Raw genomic sequence first — 17,444 nt, 5'->3', positions numbered from 1 at the left:
TAGTCTCAATTCTCTTGCGTATATACTCAATTCTCTTGAGTATATAATATGGTAACCCTATGTTTAACTTTTTGGGGAACCGCTAAACTGCTTTTCACAGCAGACGTATCATTTTATATTCCCACCACCAATGTATGAGGATTCCCATTTTTTCACCTCATGACAACACTTCAAAAAAAATTATAGTAGCGTGCAGTGATGGGCGTCCATAGTCCCGGCTACTCTGGAGACTGAAGCAGGAGGATCTTAATTGAGACCAGTTCAAGGCTACAGTGAGCTATGATCATGCCATTTCTCTCCAGCACGGGTGACAGAGCAGGACCTTGTCTCTAAAACATAAATTCAATAAATAAATAAATGCATATTTAAAAAAATTATATTGGGTATAAAGGGGTATCTCATTATGATTTTGGTTTGCATTTCCCTGATCATTAATGATGTTGAGCTTCTTATTTCATATTTATTGGCATTTGTATATCTTTTGTGGAGAAACATCTGTTCATATCAGCTGGGCGCGGTAGCTCACGCCTGTAATCCCAGCACTTTGGGAGACTGATTCGGGTGCATCACGAGGTCAAGAGATTGAGACCATCCTGGCTAACACGGTGAAACCCCGTCTCTACTAAAAATACAAAAAATTAGCTGGGCATGGTGGCCCGCGCCTGTAGTCCCAGCTACTCGGGAGGCTGAGGCAGGAGAATCGCTTGAACCAGGGAGGCAGAGGTTGCAATGAGCCAAGACCACACCACCGCACTCCAGCCTGGATGACAAAGTGAGACTCCATCTCAAAAAAAAAAGAAAAGAAATCTCTCTTCTATCTTCATTGCCTTTTAAAAATTGGGTTATGTACCTTTTTATTGTGAATTATAATTTGGTTTTTAAAGCCGATTTTAAAAGTTAACTTCATCCTTCTTTGTCATCAAGTTACACATTGTGTACTTTTCCTGAATGTTGTAGGATCACTCAGTTATCCACTGAGTAAAGAGGTTAGGCTAAATTTTGAATTATGGCCTCATAATTGATAAGGCAAAATGCTTTTTATCTTATTCCATCCTGGAAAATAATGATGCTATTATTTAAAAGAGAAGCAGTTAGCACTTTCTAAAAGGAAAAAAATAAATTACCTTTATAAAATAATCGTTTTCTTTTCTTACAGACATTTGCTTCATCATTGTTTTCAGGCTTTGATGGATCATGGTGTTAAAGTTGCTTCAGTCTTGGCCTACTCATTCAGTAGGCGGTGCTCTTATATAGCAGAATCAGATGCTGCAGTAAAGGAAAAAGCCATTCAGGTTGGCTTTGTTTTAGGTAAGTAATAGTAAAACAGAAGTATTTTGTCGTGTGATGGACTCAGAATTAAACCTGCTAACAAAGAATTATTCCAGGACTTTCCCAAAGTCTACATAAGAAGGTTATGAGAAGAACATCAGAACCACTTAACCCTGTGCCAAAGCATTATACTGTACATTTAAGTAGTATCTTTCTAAATCCTTACGACATTCCAACGAAGTGATTGTATTAATAGCATTTTACAAATGAGGAAACAGACTCAGAAAAGTTGAGCAACTGGCTCAAGTCACATAGCTAGTAGTAGAGCTAAGTTTAGATTCCTGTGTCTCTGTGATTCTATAATACATGTTTTTCTACCAGCCTCTTTCACCTGTTTACTGTAGGCTGTGGCAGGGAACTTCATCCTTTTGGAGCCTCAGTTTTCCCATCTCTAAAATGAGGGTTATTCTGTATTTCCTCGTGGGGATGTTATGAGGATAGTGAAAACAAATGTAAAAGGAACATAGTAAGATCTTAAAAATATGTGATAGGGCCGGGCATGGTGGCTCATTCCTGTAATTCCTAGCACTCTGGGTTACTGAGATGGGCGGATCACTGTCAGTAGTTCGAGACCAGCCTGGCCAACATGGCGAAATCCTGTCTCTGCTACAAATACAAAAATTAGCCGAGTGTGGTGATGCATGCCAGTAAATCCCAGCTACTTGGGAGGATGAGGCATGAGAATTGCTTGAACTGCACTCCAGCCGGGGTGACAGGGAGACTCTGTCTCAGGGAAAAAAAAAAAAAAAAAAAAGGCTGGGCATGGTGGCTCTCACCTGTAATTCTAGCACTTTAGAAGGCTGAGGTAGCAGTATCACTTGAGCCCAGGAGTTCAAGACCAGCCTGGGCAACATAGCAAAACCTCATCTCTCAAAAAATTTTTAAAAAATAATGATAAATATAAAAGTAGTTAGAAAAATGTTTTGTGTGCTATACATGTAGAAAAATATTGTTTAATGTATGTATAATATTTTATATGGTTTTCACAAATCTGTATAGATAAGTGTGTTTCAGGCAATTTCTTATTAAAGTTTTTGCTACTTTTTTTTGTTTATTTTGTTTTTTTATTTTATTTTGAGACAAGGTTTCTGTCACCCAGGCTAGAGGGCAATGGCACAATTGTATTAGTCTGTTTTCATGCTGCCATTAAAAACATACCCGAGACTGGGTAATTTATAAAGCAAAAAGAGGTTTAATGAACTCGTAGTTCCACATGACTGGGGAACGCTTCACAATCATGGCAGAAGGTGAAAGGCATGTCTTACATGGTGGCAGACAAGAGAGAATGAGAGCCAAGAGAAAGGGGAAACACCTTATAAAACCATCAACTCTCATGAGACTTGTTCACTAGCATGAAAACCCTATGGGGGAACTGGCTGGCCCCATGATTCAGTTGTCTTTCACCAGGTCCCTCCCACAACACATGGGAATTATGGGAACTATAATTCAGGGTGAGATTTGAGTGGGGACATAGCCAAATCATATCATTCTGCCCCTGGCCCCTCCCAAATCTCATGTCGTCACATTTCAACACCAATCATACCTTCCCAACAGTCCTCCAAGGTCTTATTTCAGCATTAACTCAAAGGTCCACAGTCCAAAGTCTCATCTGAGACCAGGCAAGTCCCTTTTGCCTGTGAATGTGTAAAATCAAAAGCAAGTTAGTTATTTCCTAGATACAGTGAGGGTACTTGCATTGGATAAATACAACCATTCCAAATGGAAGAAATTGGCCAAAATGAAGGAGCTAAAGGCCCCATGCAAGTCTGGAATCCAGCAGAGCAGTCAAATCATAAAGCTCCAAAATGATCTTTTCTGATTCCATGTCTCATATCCAGGTCATGCTGATGCAAGAGGTGAGTTCCCATGGTCTTGGACAGCTCCACTCCTGTGGCTTTGCAGGGTACAGCCTCCCTCCTAGCAGCTTTCACAGACTGGCGTTGAGTGTCTGTGGCTTCTTCAGGCACACAGTGCAAGCTTTCGGTGTATCTACCATTCTGTAGTCTGGAGCACAGTGGCCCTCTTCTCATAGCTCCACTAGGCATTGCTCCAGTGGGCACTCTGTGTAAGGGCCTCAACCCAGTATTTCCCTTCCACACTGCCCTAGCAGAGGTTTTTCGTGAGGGCCCCACCCTGCAGCAGACTTCTGCCTGGACATCCAGGCATTTCCATACATTCTGAAATCTAGGCAGAGGTTCCCAAATCTCAGTTCTTGATTTCTGGGCACCCACAGGCTCAACACCACGTGGGAGCTGCTAAGGCTTGGGACTTGCCGCCGCTGAAGCTATTGTCAGAGCCGTACCTTGGTCCCTTTTAGCTATGGGTAGAGCAGCTGGGACACGGGTTGAAGTCCCTAGTCTGCACACAACAGGGGGGCCCTGGGCTCAGCCCACAAAACCATTTTTTCCTCATAGACCTCTGGGCCTGTGATGTGAGGGGCTGCCACAAAGTTCTCTGAAATGCCCTGGAGACATTTTCTCCATTGTCTTGGAGATTAACATTCATCTCCTCATTACTTATGCAAATTTCTGCAGCTGGCTTGCAGTTCTCCCAAAATGGGTTTTTCTTTTCTATCACATCCTGAGGCTGCAAATTTTCCAAACCTTGATGCTCTTTTTTTCTTTTAAAACTGAATGCCGACTGGGTGCGGTGGCTCATGCCTCTAATCCAAGCACTTTGGGAGGCCAAGGCAGGTGGATTGCTTGATATCAGGAGTTTGAGACCAGCCTGGCCAACATGGTGAAACCCCATCTCTACTAAAACTACAAAAACTAGCCAGGCCTGGTGGTGGGCGCCTGTAATCCCAGCTACTTGAGAGCCTGAGGCAGGAGAATCACTTGAACCTGAAAGGCAGAGGCTGCAGTGAGCTGAGATTGCCCCACTGCACTGCTGAGATCACCCCACTGCACTCCAGCCTGGGTGACAAAGCAAGACTTCATCTCAAAAAATAAAAATAAAAAATAAAAATAAATAAAACAGTGCTTTTAACAGCACTCAAGTCACCTCTTAAATGCTTTGCTGCTTAGAATTTTCTTCTGCCAGGTACCCTAAATCATCTCCATCAAGTTCAAAGTTCCACACATCTCTGAGGCAGGAACAAAATGTCACCAGTCTCTTGGCTAAAACATAGTAAGAGTCACATTTACTTCAGTTCCCAACAAGTTCCTCATCTCCATCTGAGACCACCTCAGCCTGTATTTCACTGTCCATATCATTATCAGCATTTTGATCAAAGCCATTCAACAAGTCTCTGGGAAGTTCCAAACTTTTCCCACATTTTTCTGTCTTATTCTGAGCCCTCCAAACTGTTCCAAGCTTTACCTGTTACCCAGTTCCAAAGTCGCTTCCACATTTTCAGGTATCTTTATAGCAGCTCCCCACTCTGCTGGTGCTAATTTACTTTATTAGTTCATTTTCACGCTGCTGATAAAGACATACCTGAGACTGGATAATTTTTAAAGGAAAAGGAGGTTTAATGGACTCACGTGGCTAGGGAGGCCTCACAATCATGGTGGAAGGTAAAAGGCACATCTTACATGGTGGCAGGCAAATCAGAATGAGCCAAATGAAAGGGGAAATCCCTTATAAAACCATCAGGTCTCATGAGACTTATTCACTACAACAAGAACAGTATTGGGGAGACCATCCCCATGATTCAGTTGTCTCCCACCTGGTCTCTCCCACAACACGTGGGAATTATGGGAGCTACAATTCAAGAGGAGGTTTGGGTGGGGACACAGAGGCAAACCATATCAACAGTCATAGCTCACTGTAACTTCAGACTTGGACTCGAGCAGTCTTTCTGCTTCAGTGTCCTGAGTAGCTAAGACAACAGGCATGTGTCACCTTATCCAGCTAACTTTTATTTTTGTTGAGACTAGATCTTGCTTTGTTGCCCAGGCTGTTCTTGAACTCCTGGGCTTAAGCATTCCTCCAAAACTACTGGAATTATAGACATGAGCCACTGCACTTGGCTCTTTTTTCTCTATTAAACAAATTTTTTTTGAAGTGACTGTAGATTCATAGGAAGTTGCAAAAGAGTACCCAGAGTTCTTTGAACCACTCCTCCAGCTTCCCCCAGTGGTCATGTATCATATAACTGTAGGGCAATATCAAAACCAAGAAATTGAAAAATGGTGTTATGCCATCAACTAGTCTGCTGACCTTACTTAGTTTTCACCAGTTTTTACATGCACTCATTTGTGTGTGTATATGTCTGTGCAGTGGATTCCATGTAGAGTCATACAACTACCATCACTATCAAGCTATAGTACTGTTTGATCGCCACAAACTACTTTAGTTTTGGGTTTTTTGGTGGTGGTTTTCTGAGATGGAGTCTCGCTCTGTCACCCAGGCTGGAGTGCAGTGGCATGATTTTTGCTCAGTGCAACCTCCGCCTCCTGTGTTCAAGCGATTCTCCTTCCTCAGCCTCCCAAGTTGCTGGGATTACAGGCGTGCACCACCACCACACCCAACTAATTTTTGTGTTTTTAGTAGAGACGGGGTTTCACTGTGTTGGCCAGGCTGGTCTCAAACTCCTGACCTCAAGTGGTCCACCCACCTCTGCCACCAAAAGTGCTGGGATTACAGATGTGAGCCACTGCACCCAACCCTACTTTTGTTTTTAACTTCTCTCATTACTGTGTGCATGTGCCGTTTATGTGTTTTCTGTCTTAAAGCATACACACATGTGCATGTACATCCTTCCCAGCATATTTTAATAGTCATCTTTAATCTTTTCCTTTTTTTGGGGGGGGGGGGGACAGGGTGTCACTCTGACGCCCAGACTGGAGTGCAGTGGCACAATCTCAGCTCACTGCAACCTCCACCTCCTGGGTTCAAGTGATTCTGCTACCTCAGCCTCGCAGGTGGCTGGGACTACAGGCATATGCCACCACACCCAGCTGATTTTTGTGTTTTTAGTAGAGCCAGGGTTTCATCGTGTTGGCCAGGCTGGTCTCGAATTCCTGACCTAAGGTGATCTGTCCACCTCAGTCTCCCAAAGTGCTGGGATTAACAGGCGTGAGGCACCATGCCTGGCCTGTTTAATCTTAGAATAATTATTTGTAGTACTCAAAGATAGGTTGCTGAAGGGACTTTAGAACATATATTTTTTGAAAAGGACCCTCAGCATTATTCTTGTTATTATTATTATTTTAAGATGTGATCTCTCACTGTCACCCGGGCTGGAGTGCAGTAGTGCGATCTCAGCTCACTGCAGCCTCCACTTCCCAGGTTCAAGCCATTCTCCTGTCTCAGCCTCCTGAGTAGCTGGGATTACAGGCACCCACCACATGCCCAGCTAATTTTTTGTATTTTTAGTAGTGATGGGATTTCACTATGTTAGGCAGGCTGGTCTAGAACTCCTGACTTCCTGATCCACCCGCCTCAGTCTCCCAAAGTGCTGGGATTACAGGCATAAGCCACCGTGCCTGGCCAGCATTTCTTTTTTAAATAGTCTTATGGAATGTCAGTAGCGATAAAGAATTGTCCAAAGAAAGTCTCTAAAAACTTGTGGTCTTGACTAATGTTAAGGATAGTTCTGTACGATCATGTAAAAATGTGTGTGTGAGAGAAATTTAGTATCAAAGAAGATGAAAGGAAGACTAGTGTTCATTGAGGTCCTCTGTCATCTCCACATCTACTTATGCCAATCTGGCCACTGTAATGACCCACATAGATACCTTGGAGAGAGAACCAAGTCCTGGCAAACTCATAGTTATCAGTCGTAATCCTAAAGTTACCCAGAGAGAGAAAAAAATCATACCAGAAGAGTTGTGCAGACATCACAATAAGTTTTAGAACATTGTTACCACCCCAAAAAGAAAACAGTACCCATTAGCAGTCCCTCCCATTTCTCTCCCACATGAAGCAAACATCATCCACTTTCTGTCTCTATAGATTTGCCTTTTCTGGACATTTTATACAAGTGGATTCTTGAAATACATGGTCTTTGTGACTGGCTTGTTTTATTTATCAGAATACTTCCAAAATCCATCCATGTTTTAGAGATAGAATTTAATACAAATAATATTTGTTGACCTCTGGGGGCAGGGCATAGCTGAACAAAAGGCAGCAGAAACTTCTGCAGACTTAAACATCCCTGTCTGACAGCTCTGAAGAGAGCAGTGGTTCTCCCAGCATGTAGTTTCAGCTCTGAGAACAGACAGACTGCCTTCTCAAGTGGTTCCCTGACTCCCATGTAGCCTAACTGGGAGACACCTACCAGTAGGGGCTGACTGACACCTCATACAGCCAGGTAACCCTCTGAGACGAAGCTTCCAAAGGAAGGATGAGGTAGCAATATTTGCTATTCTGCAGCCTCCACTGGTGATAACCCAGGCAAACAGGGTCTGGAGTGGACCTCCAGTAAACTCCCAACAGACCTGCAGCTGAGGGACCTGACTATTAGAAGGAAAACTAACAAACAGAAAGGAATAGCATCAACATAAACAAAAAGGACATCCACACCAAAACCCCATCTGTAGGTCACCATCATCAAAGACCAAAGGTAGATAAAACCACAAAGATGGGGAGAAACCAGAGCAGAAAAGCTGAAAATTCTAAAAACGAGAACGCCTCTTCTCCTCCAAATGATCGCAGCTCCTCACCAGCAATGGAACAAAGCCAGACAGAGAATGACGACGACGAGTTGAGAGAGGTAGGCTTCAGAAGGTCGGTAATAACAGACTTCTCTAAGCTAAAGGAGGATGTTCAGACCTGTCGCAAGAAAGCTAAAAACTTTGAAAAAAGATTAGAATGGCTTACTAGAATAAACAGTGTAGAGAAGACCTTAAATGACCTGATGGAGCTGAAAACCATGGCATGAGAACTGCATGACACATTCAGTAGCCAATTCGATCAAGTGGAAGAAAGGGTATTAGTGATTGAAGATCAAATTAATGAACTAAGAAGAGAAGTATAGAGAAAAAAAGAGTGAAAAGAAACAACAAAGTCTCCAAGAAATATGGGACTATGTGAAAAGACCAAATTTACGTTTGATTGGTGTACCTGAAAGTGACGGGGAGAATGGAACTAAGCTGGAAAACATTCTTCAGGATATTATCCAGGAAAACTTTCCCAACATAGCAAGGCAGGCCAACATTCAAATTCAGGAAATACAGAGAACACCACAAAGATATTCCTTGAGAAGAGCAACCCCAAGACACGTAATTGTCAGATTCACCAAGGTTGAAATGAAGGAAAAAATGTTAAGGGCAGCCAGAGAGAAAGGTCAGGTTACCCACAAAGGGAAGCCCATCAGCCTAACCATGTATCTCTTGGCCAAAACTCTACAAGCCAGAAGAGAGTGGGGGTCAATATTCAACATTCTTAAAAGAATTTTCAGCCCAGAATTTCATATCCAGTCAACCTAAGCTTTGTAAGTAAAGGAGAAATAAAATTCTTTACAGACAAGCAAATGCTGAGAGATTTTGTCACCACCAGGCCTGCCTTACAAGAGCTCCTGAAGGAAGCCCTAAACATGGAAAGGAACAATCGGTACCAGCCACTGCAAAAACTTGCCAAATCATAAAGACCATCGATGCTAAGAAGAAACTGCATCAACTAATGGGCAGAATAACCAGCTAACATCATAATGACAGGATCAAATTCACACATAACAATATTAACCTTAAATGTAAACGGGCTAAATGCCCCAGTTAAAAGACACAGACTGGCAAATTGGATAGAGTCAAGACCCATCAGTGTGCTGTATTCAGGAGACCCATCTCAGGTGCGGAGCCACACATAGGCTCAAAATAAAGGGATGGAGAAAGATCTACCAAGCAAATGGAAAGCAAAAATAAATAAAAGCAGGCGTTGAAATCCTGATAAAACAGACTTTAAACCAACAAAGATCAAAAGAGACAAGGCCATTACATAATGGTAAAGGGATCAATTCAACAAGCTAGACCGAACTAACCTAATATATATGCACCCAATACAGGAGCACCAGAGTCACAAAGCAAGTCCTTAGAGATCTACAAAGAGACTTGGACTCCCACACAATAATAATGGGAGACTTTAATACCCCGCTGCCAATATTAGACAGATCAACGAGACAGAAGGTTAGCAAGGATATCCAGGACTTGAACTCAGCTCTGCACCAAGCAGATCTAATAGACATCTACAGAACTCTCCACCCCAAATCAACAGAATATATTCTTCTCAGCACCACATTGTACTTATTCCAAAATTGACCACATAGTTGGAAGTAAAGCACTCCTCACCAAATGTAAAAGAACAGAAATCACAACAAACTGTCAGACCACAGTGCAGTCAAATTAGAACTCAGGATTAAGAAACTCACTCAAAACCGCACAACTACTTGGAAACTGAACAACCTGCTCCTGAATGACTACTGGGCAAATAACGCAATGAAGGCAGAAATAAAGATGTTCTTTGAAACCAATGAGAATAAACACACAACATACCAGAATCTCTGGGACACATTTAAAGCAGTGTGTAGAGGGAAATTTATAGCACTAAATGCCCACAAAAGAAAGCAGGAAAGATCTCAAATCAACAGCCTACCATCACAATTAAAAGAACTAGAGAAGCAAGAGCAAACAAATTCAAAAGCTAGCAGAAGGCAAGAAATAACTAAGATCAGATCAGAACTGAAGGAGATACACACACACAAACCCTTCAAAAAATCAGTGAATCCAGGATCTGGCTTTTTGAAAAGATCAACAAAATTGATAGACCACTAACAAGACTAATGAAGAAAGAGAAGGATCAAATAGACACAATAAAAAATGATAAAGAGGATATCATCACCGATCCCACAGAAATGCAAACTACCATCAGAGAATACTGTAAACACCTCTAAGCAAATAAACTAGAAAATCTGGAAGAAATGGATAAGTGCCTGGACATATACAGCCTCCCAAGACTAAACCAGGAAGAAGTTGAATCTCTGAATAGACCAATAACAGGCTCTGAAATTGAGACAATAATTAGTAGCCTACCAACCAAAGAGAGTCCAGGACCAGACAGATTCACAGCCGAATTCTACCAGAGGTCCAAAGAGGAGCTGGTACCATTCCTTCTGAAACTTATCCAATCAATAGAAAAAGAGAGAACCCTCTCTAACTCATTTTATGAGGCCAGCATCATCCTGATACCAAAGCCTGGGAGAGACACAACAAAAAAAGAGAATTTTAGACTAATATCCCTGATGCACATCGATGCGAAAATCCTCAATAAAATACTGGCAAACCGAATCCAGCAGCACATCCAAAAGCTTATCCACCAAGATCAAGTTGGCTTCATCCCTGGGATGCAAGACTGGTTCACCATATGCAAATCAGTAAACATAGTCCATCACATAAACAGTACCAAAGACAAAAACCACATGATTATCTCAATAGATGCAGAAAAGGCCCTCAACAAATTTTAACAGCGCTTCATGCTAAAAACTCTCAATAAACTAGGTATTGATGGAACATATCTCAAAATAATAAGACCCACAGCCATTCATACTGAATGGGCCCAAACTGGAAGCATTCCCTTTGAAAACTGGCACAAGACAGGGATGCCATCTCTCATCACTCCTATTCAACATGCTGTTGGAAGTTCTGACCAGGGCAATCAGGCAAGAGAAAGAAAGAAAGGGTATTCAAATAGGAAAAGAGGAAGTCAAATTGTCCCTGTTTGCAGATAACATGATTGTATATTTAGAAAACCCCATCATCTCAGCCCAAAATCTCCTTAAGCTGATAAGCAACTTTGTTTACAAAGTCTCAGGATACAAAATCAATGTACAAAAATCACAAGCATTCCTGTACACCAATAACAGACAAACAGGGAGCCAAATAATGAGTAAACTCCCATTCATAATTGCTACAAAGAGAATAAAATACCTAGGAATCCATTACAAGGGATGTGAAGGACCTCTTCAAGGAGAACTACAAACTACTGCTTGAGGAAATAAAAGAGAACACAAACAAATGGAAGAACATTCCATGCTCATGGATAGGAAGAATCAATATTGTGAAAATGGCCATACTGCCCAAGGTAATTTATAGATTAAATGCCATCCCCATCAAGCTACCAATGACTTTCTTCACAGAATTGGAAGAAACTAAAGTTCATGTGGAATCAAAAAAGAGCCTGCATTGCCAAGACAGTCCTAAACAAAAAGAAGAAAGTTAGAGGCATCGTGCTACCTGACTTTATACTACAAGGCTGCGGTAACCAAAACAGCATTGTACTGGTACCAAAACAGAGAGATAGACCGATGGAACAGAATAGAGGCCTCAAAAATAACACCACACATCTACAATCATCTGATCTTTTACAAACCTGACAAAAACAAGAAATGGGGAAAGGATTCCTTGTTTAATAAATGGTGCTGGGAACACTGGCTAGCCATGTGTAGAAAGCTGAAACTGGATCCCTCCCTTACACCTTATACAAAAATTAATTCAAGATGGATTAAAGACTTAAATGTTAGACCTAAAACCATAAAAAACCCTACAAGTAAACCTAGGCATTACCATTCAGGACATAGGCATGGGCAAGGACTTCATGACTAAAACACCAAAAATAATGGCAGCAGAAGCCAGAATTGACAAATGGGATCTAATTAAACTAAAGAGCTTCTGCACAGCAAAATAAACTACCATCAAAGTGAACAGGCAACCTAAAGAATGGGAGAAAATTTTTGCCACCTACCATCTGACAAAGGGCTAATATCTAGAATCTACAAAGAACTTAAACAAGTTTACAAGAAAAAAATCAACCCCATCAAAAAGTGGGCAAAGGATATGAACAGACACTTCTCAAAAGAAGACATTTATGCAGCCAACAGACACACAACAAATGCTCATCATCACTGGTCATCAGAGAAATGCAAATCAAAACCACAATGAGATACCATCTCACACCAGTTAGAATGACGATCATTAAAATGTCAGGAAACAACAGATGCTGAAGAGGATGTGGAGAAATAGGAACGTTTTTACACTGTTGGTGGGAGTGTAAACTGGTTCAACCGTTGTGGAAGACAGAGTGGCGATTCCTCAAGGATCTAGAACTAGAAATAGCATTTGACCCAGCAATCCCATTACTGGGTATATACCCAAAGGATTATAAATCATGCTGCTATAAAGACACATGCACACGTATGTTTATTGCGGCACTATTCATGATAGCAAGTACATGGAACCAACCCAGATGTCCATCAGTGATAGACTGGATTAAGAAAATGTGGCACATATACACCATGGAATACTATGCAGCCATAAAAAAGGATGAGTACCTGTCCTTTTTAGGGACATGGATGCAACTGGAAACTATCATTCTGAGCAAACTATTGCAAGGACAGAAAACCAAACACCACGTGTTCTCACTCATAGGTAGGAATTGAACAATGAGAACACTTGGACACAGGGCAGGGAATATCACACACCAGGGCCTGTTGTGGGCTAGGGGGATAGGGGAGGGATAGCGTTAGGAGAAATGCCTAATATAAATGATGAGTTAATGGGTGCAGCAAACCAACCTGGCACGTGTAACCTGCATGTTGTGCACATATACCATAGAACTTAGAGTATAATTTAAAAACTTTTTTTTAATCCTAAAAAGTAAAATTAAAAAATTGTTTTTTAGAAAGGACTGCATTATTAAGTAGGACTATCACCCTGACCAAGATCTTTTCTGACAGGCCACATCTTTATTGTGATGAGGCTATTCAAAGGGAAAACTAAACATTTTTTAACAGGCATATGTTTTTAAATGGTTTGAATTTATTTATTTCTTGTTTACAAGTGTTTAATTTGATGCTTATAATCAAGGAGCACATTTCTTAAAATTAAGTTTTTAATCGAAATAGTAACCTGGCCAGGCATGGTGGCTCACACCTGTAATCCCAGACTTTGGGAGGCTGAGGCGGACGGATCATCTGAGGTCAGGAGTTTGAGACCAGCCTGACCAACATGGAGAAACCCTGTCTCCACTAAAAATACAAAATTAGCTGGGCGTGGTAGCGCATGCCTGTAATCTCAGCTACTCAGGAGGCTGAGGTAGGAGAATCGCTTGAACCCAGGAGGCGGAGGTTGCGGTGAGCCTTGATCACACCATTGCACTCCAGCCTGGGCAACAAGAGCAAACCTCTGTCCCTAAAAAAAAGAAATAGTAACCTATCCTGCGGTTACTGGACTGATACTTCTTCTAATTATAGCAAATGTCCACTTCATTTTCAAGCACAAATGGTCATTGTAAGAAACTGTGACAGCTGCCACAATTGTGCTGTTGTCTTCTTTTCATAACTCCTTTTGAAAACAAATAAGGATCTCATTCGTTTTGAACAGAGAAAATAAATTTAGTTCTGGATTTGACTTAGCTGAAACCCAGCTCTCTTGTAGTATTTTCCTTGAGTTTAGGTAAATTCTAGGGTCAATATTACAAGTTTTGATTTTATGCTCTAGAATAAACCTAAATTTTTAGGGATTTCGAACTAAGAACCAAATGAAATTAAGTACATTGTATAAATGTTTTCCTTCTCAACAACATGTGGATGAAATAGATGTTATATGTGAATAGTTCATTTCACTAGGCTATAAAATCAGTTATCAAGATAAAAAAATAGTATTTATTTAGGAGACAGGGTCTCACTGTGTTACCCAGGGTAGTCTTGAACTCTTGGCCTCAAGGGCTCCTTCCACCTTGGCCTCCAAAAGTGCTGGAATTACAGGCATGAGCCACTGTATCTGGCCTAATACAGATCATTTTTAACCAGATATTAGAGAACTAAAAACGCAAAAAGGGAATAGTTGGTTATTATGGACAAAGCAGCTGTGAGAATTGGCTGCCATACCTATGGCTTGGGGAACCAAGGAAAGAGATTGGAATTATTAAAAATTATAATTTTTAATTATAATTATATAGTTGGAGGGGTTTGCCCCATGGAGCTAGGATGCTGCTAGACTGTTACTAGTGCCTTAGAGGTCTGAAAAGAGGGCCCTTGGGTCTAGGATCTAGACCTCTAGGAGGGGCAACCTGGATGTCTATTGCTGGTGTTTGATGGAGTGCTGTGAAACTGGTTTTGCAAGCATTGGAAAACTGCAAATGGTATTGACTATTATTTAATGGAATGAACTACTACCACCAAAGTAAAGAAGCAAACCCTGGGGTGTTTTTGTCAACAGGAACCTCACTAACAGATACAGGAAGGAGAGTGTCCTTTGCTCTTCCAGTCTTGCAGCCCTTTTCTCTAGTGCCTCCTATGGGCTGAGCCAAACAGGGAGCTAGCTAGCAAAAGAGAAATGTGGTTTGCAGAGTCCTTGTTCAGCATCCTCAAACAGACTCTAGTAGTGTGGGTTTGAAGCTGAGAGACAATATTCTAATAACCAGCACAATACACAATATGTTGGGATGATAAGTAGAATATTACTTAGTAGGAATATGAATAATAACCTCATTATTCTGCTCAACTTGGTGAGGAACCTAGAAAGATCTAAAGCACAGTTCTCTCCAGCTAATTAAAAAATTGCTTAATTACATGTAGCTTTAATTAAATATAAAACATGAGTCTGTGCAAAATATAATATTTTGTTGACTCAGACATTAATACTATTAAGACACCATATTTTTTGTGTGCCAAGAAAAAAAATTGAGCCAATTATTGTAATATACCATTCGTTTTATGACGTACTCTAATTTCAGAGTGGTGTTGTTGTTGTTGTTGTTTGAGACAGGGTCTGACTCTGTTGCCCAGGCTGGAGGGCAGTGGTGCGATCTCCGCTCACTGCAGTCTCTGCCTCCCAGGTTCAAGCCATTCTCCCACCCCAGCCTCCTGAGTAGCTGGGACTATAGGCACTTGCCACCACATCTGGCTTACTTTTGTTTCTTTTGTAGAGACAGGGTTTTGCCATGTTGCCCAGGCAGGTCTCAGATAATTTTAGATATTTTTTAATGTCCAAAAATTGTATTTTAGAATATACCATGATGGTATGTTACTTTGTGTTTTCTGGTTATTGTAACTAATCCTGAATAGCACTAAGAAATTATTCCTTAATAACTATTGCAGTATAGGGACTACAGACTTAGCCTCTGGAGTCACATTGTGTGCATCCAAATCTTTTCACTTACTAGATTATAAGCTTTGGTTTTCCTGTGACTCAAGTTTTTTCATCTGTTACTTTGGGGCAGTTACTGCATTTAAGTTGAAGTTGTGTTGTGAAAGTTAGTGAGTTGAAGTAGTTACCACAAAAAGAAGTGTTTTACATGGTGTAGTAACAGTGTATTAAATGTTAGTCATTTTTAGGGGTCAGAATCCTCAAAAAGATAATATGTTGAGGAAACATTATCCAGGACAGTAATTTCTTGTTTAAAAAAAAAATGAGATAATCAATTAAGCATCATGGTCTTTTTATAATCTGTGTATCCTCCGTTATGTGCTGCTATATTAAGATTAAGTATATTCAGATTTATCTTTGAAATTGTGTATTGGGAGATGCTAAAGTTATGTGTACTCTCCAAGATGAAAATAGCAAAATAATTAGTTAGCTCATTAGCTGGAAAATAACAACTCTTAGGCCATGGAGTATTCTTACAAGGTTGAAACTTTTGATTCCTTATTCAAGGTCTTAGCCTTAATCCTCCTTCCCCTAGTTCAAAACCTTTTTATAAAAATCTCACAATTCATACCTGTGTTTTATGCTAAACACAAGACTTTTAATATCATGTTTTTTTTTTTTTTAATTTAGGTGATATTCACTGTCAGCATGTCATTTTAGCTTTCAGGCTATTAAGTTATCTAAAGTTGGTGTTTCTTATTTTTTTAGGTGGCTTTCTTTCAGATGCAGGCTGGTATAGTGATGCTGAGAAAGTTTTTCTGTCCTGCCTTCAGTTGTGTACTCTACACGATGAGATGCTTCATTGGTTTCGTGCAGTAGAATGTTGTGTGAGGTAAGTTGGAACATATCCTGTAATTATGTGCTATAATGGTAGTTAGTGGTTTTTATAGTTTTAGCTCTTATAAGTATATGCCAACATTTGAGTAAATCTCTGAGATGATATTTATATGTCATAGTTTCACTAGTCTGGCATCCTCTCATCTCTAAAATATAGTTAATCTGCTATAGACAGTTAGGTTAGATTTGAGTGTTATGAACCAGAATGTGTTTCTTTTTTTGTTTTTATTTTTGAAATGGAGTCTCGCTCTGTTACCTAGGCTGGACTGCAGTAGTGCAATCTTGACTCACTGCAGCCTCCACGTCCTGGGTTCAAGTGATTCTCCTGTCTCAGCCTCCCAAGTAGCTGAGATTACAGGCATGCGCCATCATGCCTGGCTAATTTTTTTTATTTTTAGTAGAGATGGGGTTTTGCCACATTGGTCAGGCTGGTCTCGAACTCCTAACCTCAGGTGATCCACCTGCCTTGGCCTCCCAAAGTACTGGGATTACAGGCAGGAGCTACTGTGCCCGGCCCAGAATGTGTTTCTTATGTATCTTTTTGCTTTATCATAGAGCTTGTTTGTTTATTCATTCAACAAGTATTTATTGAATACTTATGTACTAGGAACTGTGGTAGATACTGGATGCTAGGAAACTCCAAAAATGTACTTTTTCTTGAGTGTTACTTTTGTACCACGTGCTTTGTTTACATTTCCATAATTGTGCATAACAGGATTAGTGCTTTACTTATGAGTAACTTTTCTTTGAGGATGCATTTATTACCTTTTTACAGATGTCCTTAAAGTCAAGCAAATACTAGAAGTAACTCTGCTTTATTGTCCTTATTTTTTTTATGCACATGTTACATCTACCTTTACTTTCATACAGGTTTTCTCTTTGTCTCCCAATTTGATTTGGCATTTCTTAAAAAGAATTTTTTATATAAAACTAAAAATTAAAGTCAAAAAATTAAACAGCAGAAATTCTTTATCCTAAGTTAACTAAGTCCAATCAATTTATTGAATTTACAGTCTTCTATTTTTATGGAATTAAGGTACATATTTCCTAGGTATTTTTTAGATGAGTTAATTGAATCTGAATCCCTTCAAAACTAGAATATTCTCCTGTAAAACCATTGTATTTTTGTTTTGGGGTTTTTTAAAATACATTTTTTATTTTATTTATTTTTATTAGAAGTGGTGTTTCGCTGTG

General features: G+C 40.3%; 1 protein-coding gene and 2 long non-coding RNA genes across 10 annotated transcripts in view; 1 reads left to right on the top strand and 2 right to left on the bottom strand.

Annotated features, from left to right (window-relative positions):
• Positions 1 to 17,444, top strand: part of APPBP2 (amyloid beta precursor protein binding protein 2) — a 115,568-nt gene that overhangs the window by 62,515 nt on the left and 35,609 nt on the right. For 6 of the 8 annotated variants that reach the window (XM_028835735.2, XM_077969510.1, XM_077969513.1 and 3 more), the window contains 2 exon segments: positions 1,157 to 1,308; positions 16,122 to 16,245. In XM_028835735.2, coding sequence (XP_028691568.1) covers positions 1,188 to 1,308; positions 16,122 to 16,245 — 245 coding nt within the window. In that variant the 5' untranslated portion in view covers positions 1,157 to 1,187. 8 annotated transcript variants of the gene reach the window in all.
• Positions 3,702 to 5,464, bottom strand: LOC144335463 (uncharacterized). The gene is made up of 2 exons (XR_013406345.1): positions 5,243 to 5,464; positions 3,702 to 4,505 (listed from the first exon to the last, which is right to left on the bottom strand). It is a non-coding gene; the product is annotated as an uncharacterized LOC144335463 (long non-coding RNA).
• On the bottom strand, positions 9,074 to 17,267 carry LOC144335474 (uncharacterized). Its single transcript, XR_013406356.1, has 2 exons — positions 16,712 to 17,267; positions 9,074 to 13,196 (listed from the first exon to the last, which is right to left on the bottom strand). It is a non-coding gene; the product is annotated as an uncharacterized LOC144335474 (long non-coding RNA).

The sequence above is a fragment of the Macaca mulatta genome, chromosome 16, assembly GCF_049350105.2.
Source record: "Macaca mulatta isolate MMU2019108-1 chromosome 16, T2T-MMU8v2.0, whole genome shotgun sequence".
Lineage (NCBI taxonomy): Eukaryota > Metazoa > Chordata > Mammalia > Primates > Cercopithecidae > Macaca > Macaca mulatta.
Note: the sequence above shows the minus strand (reverse complement) of the source record. Positions and strands in the feature narration are given on the sequence as shown.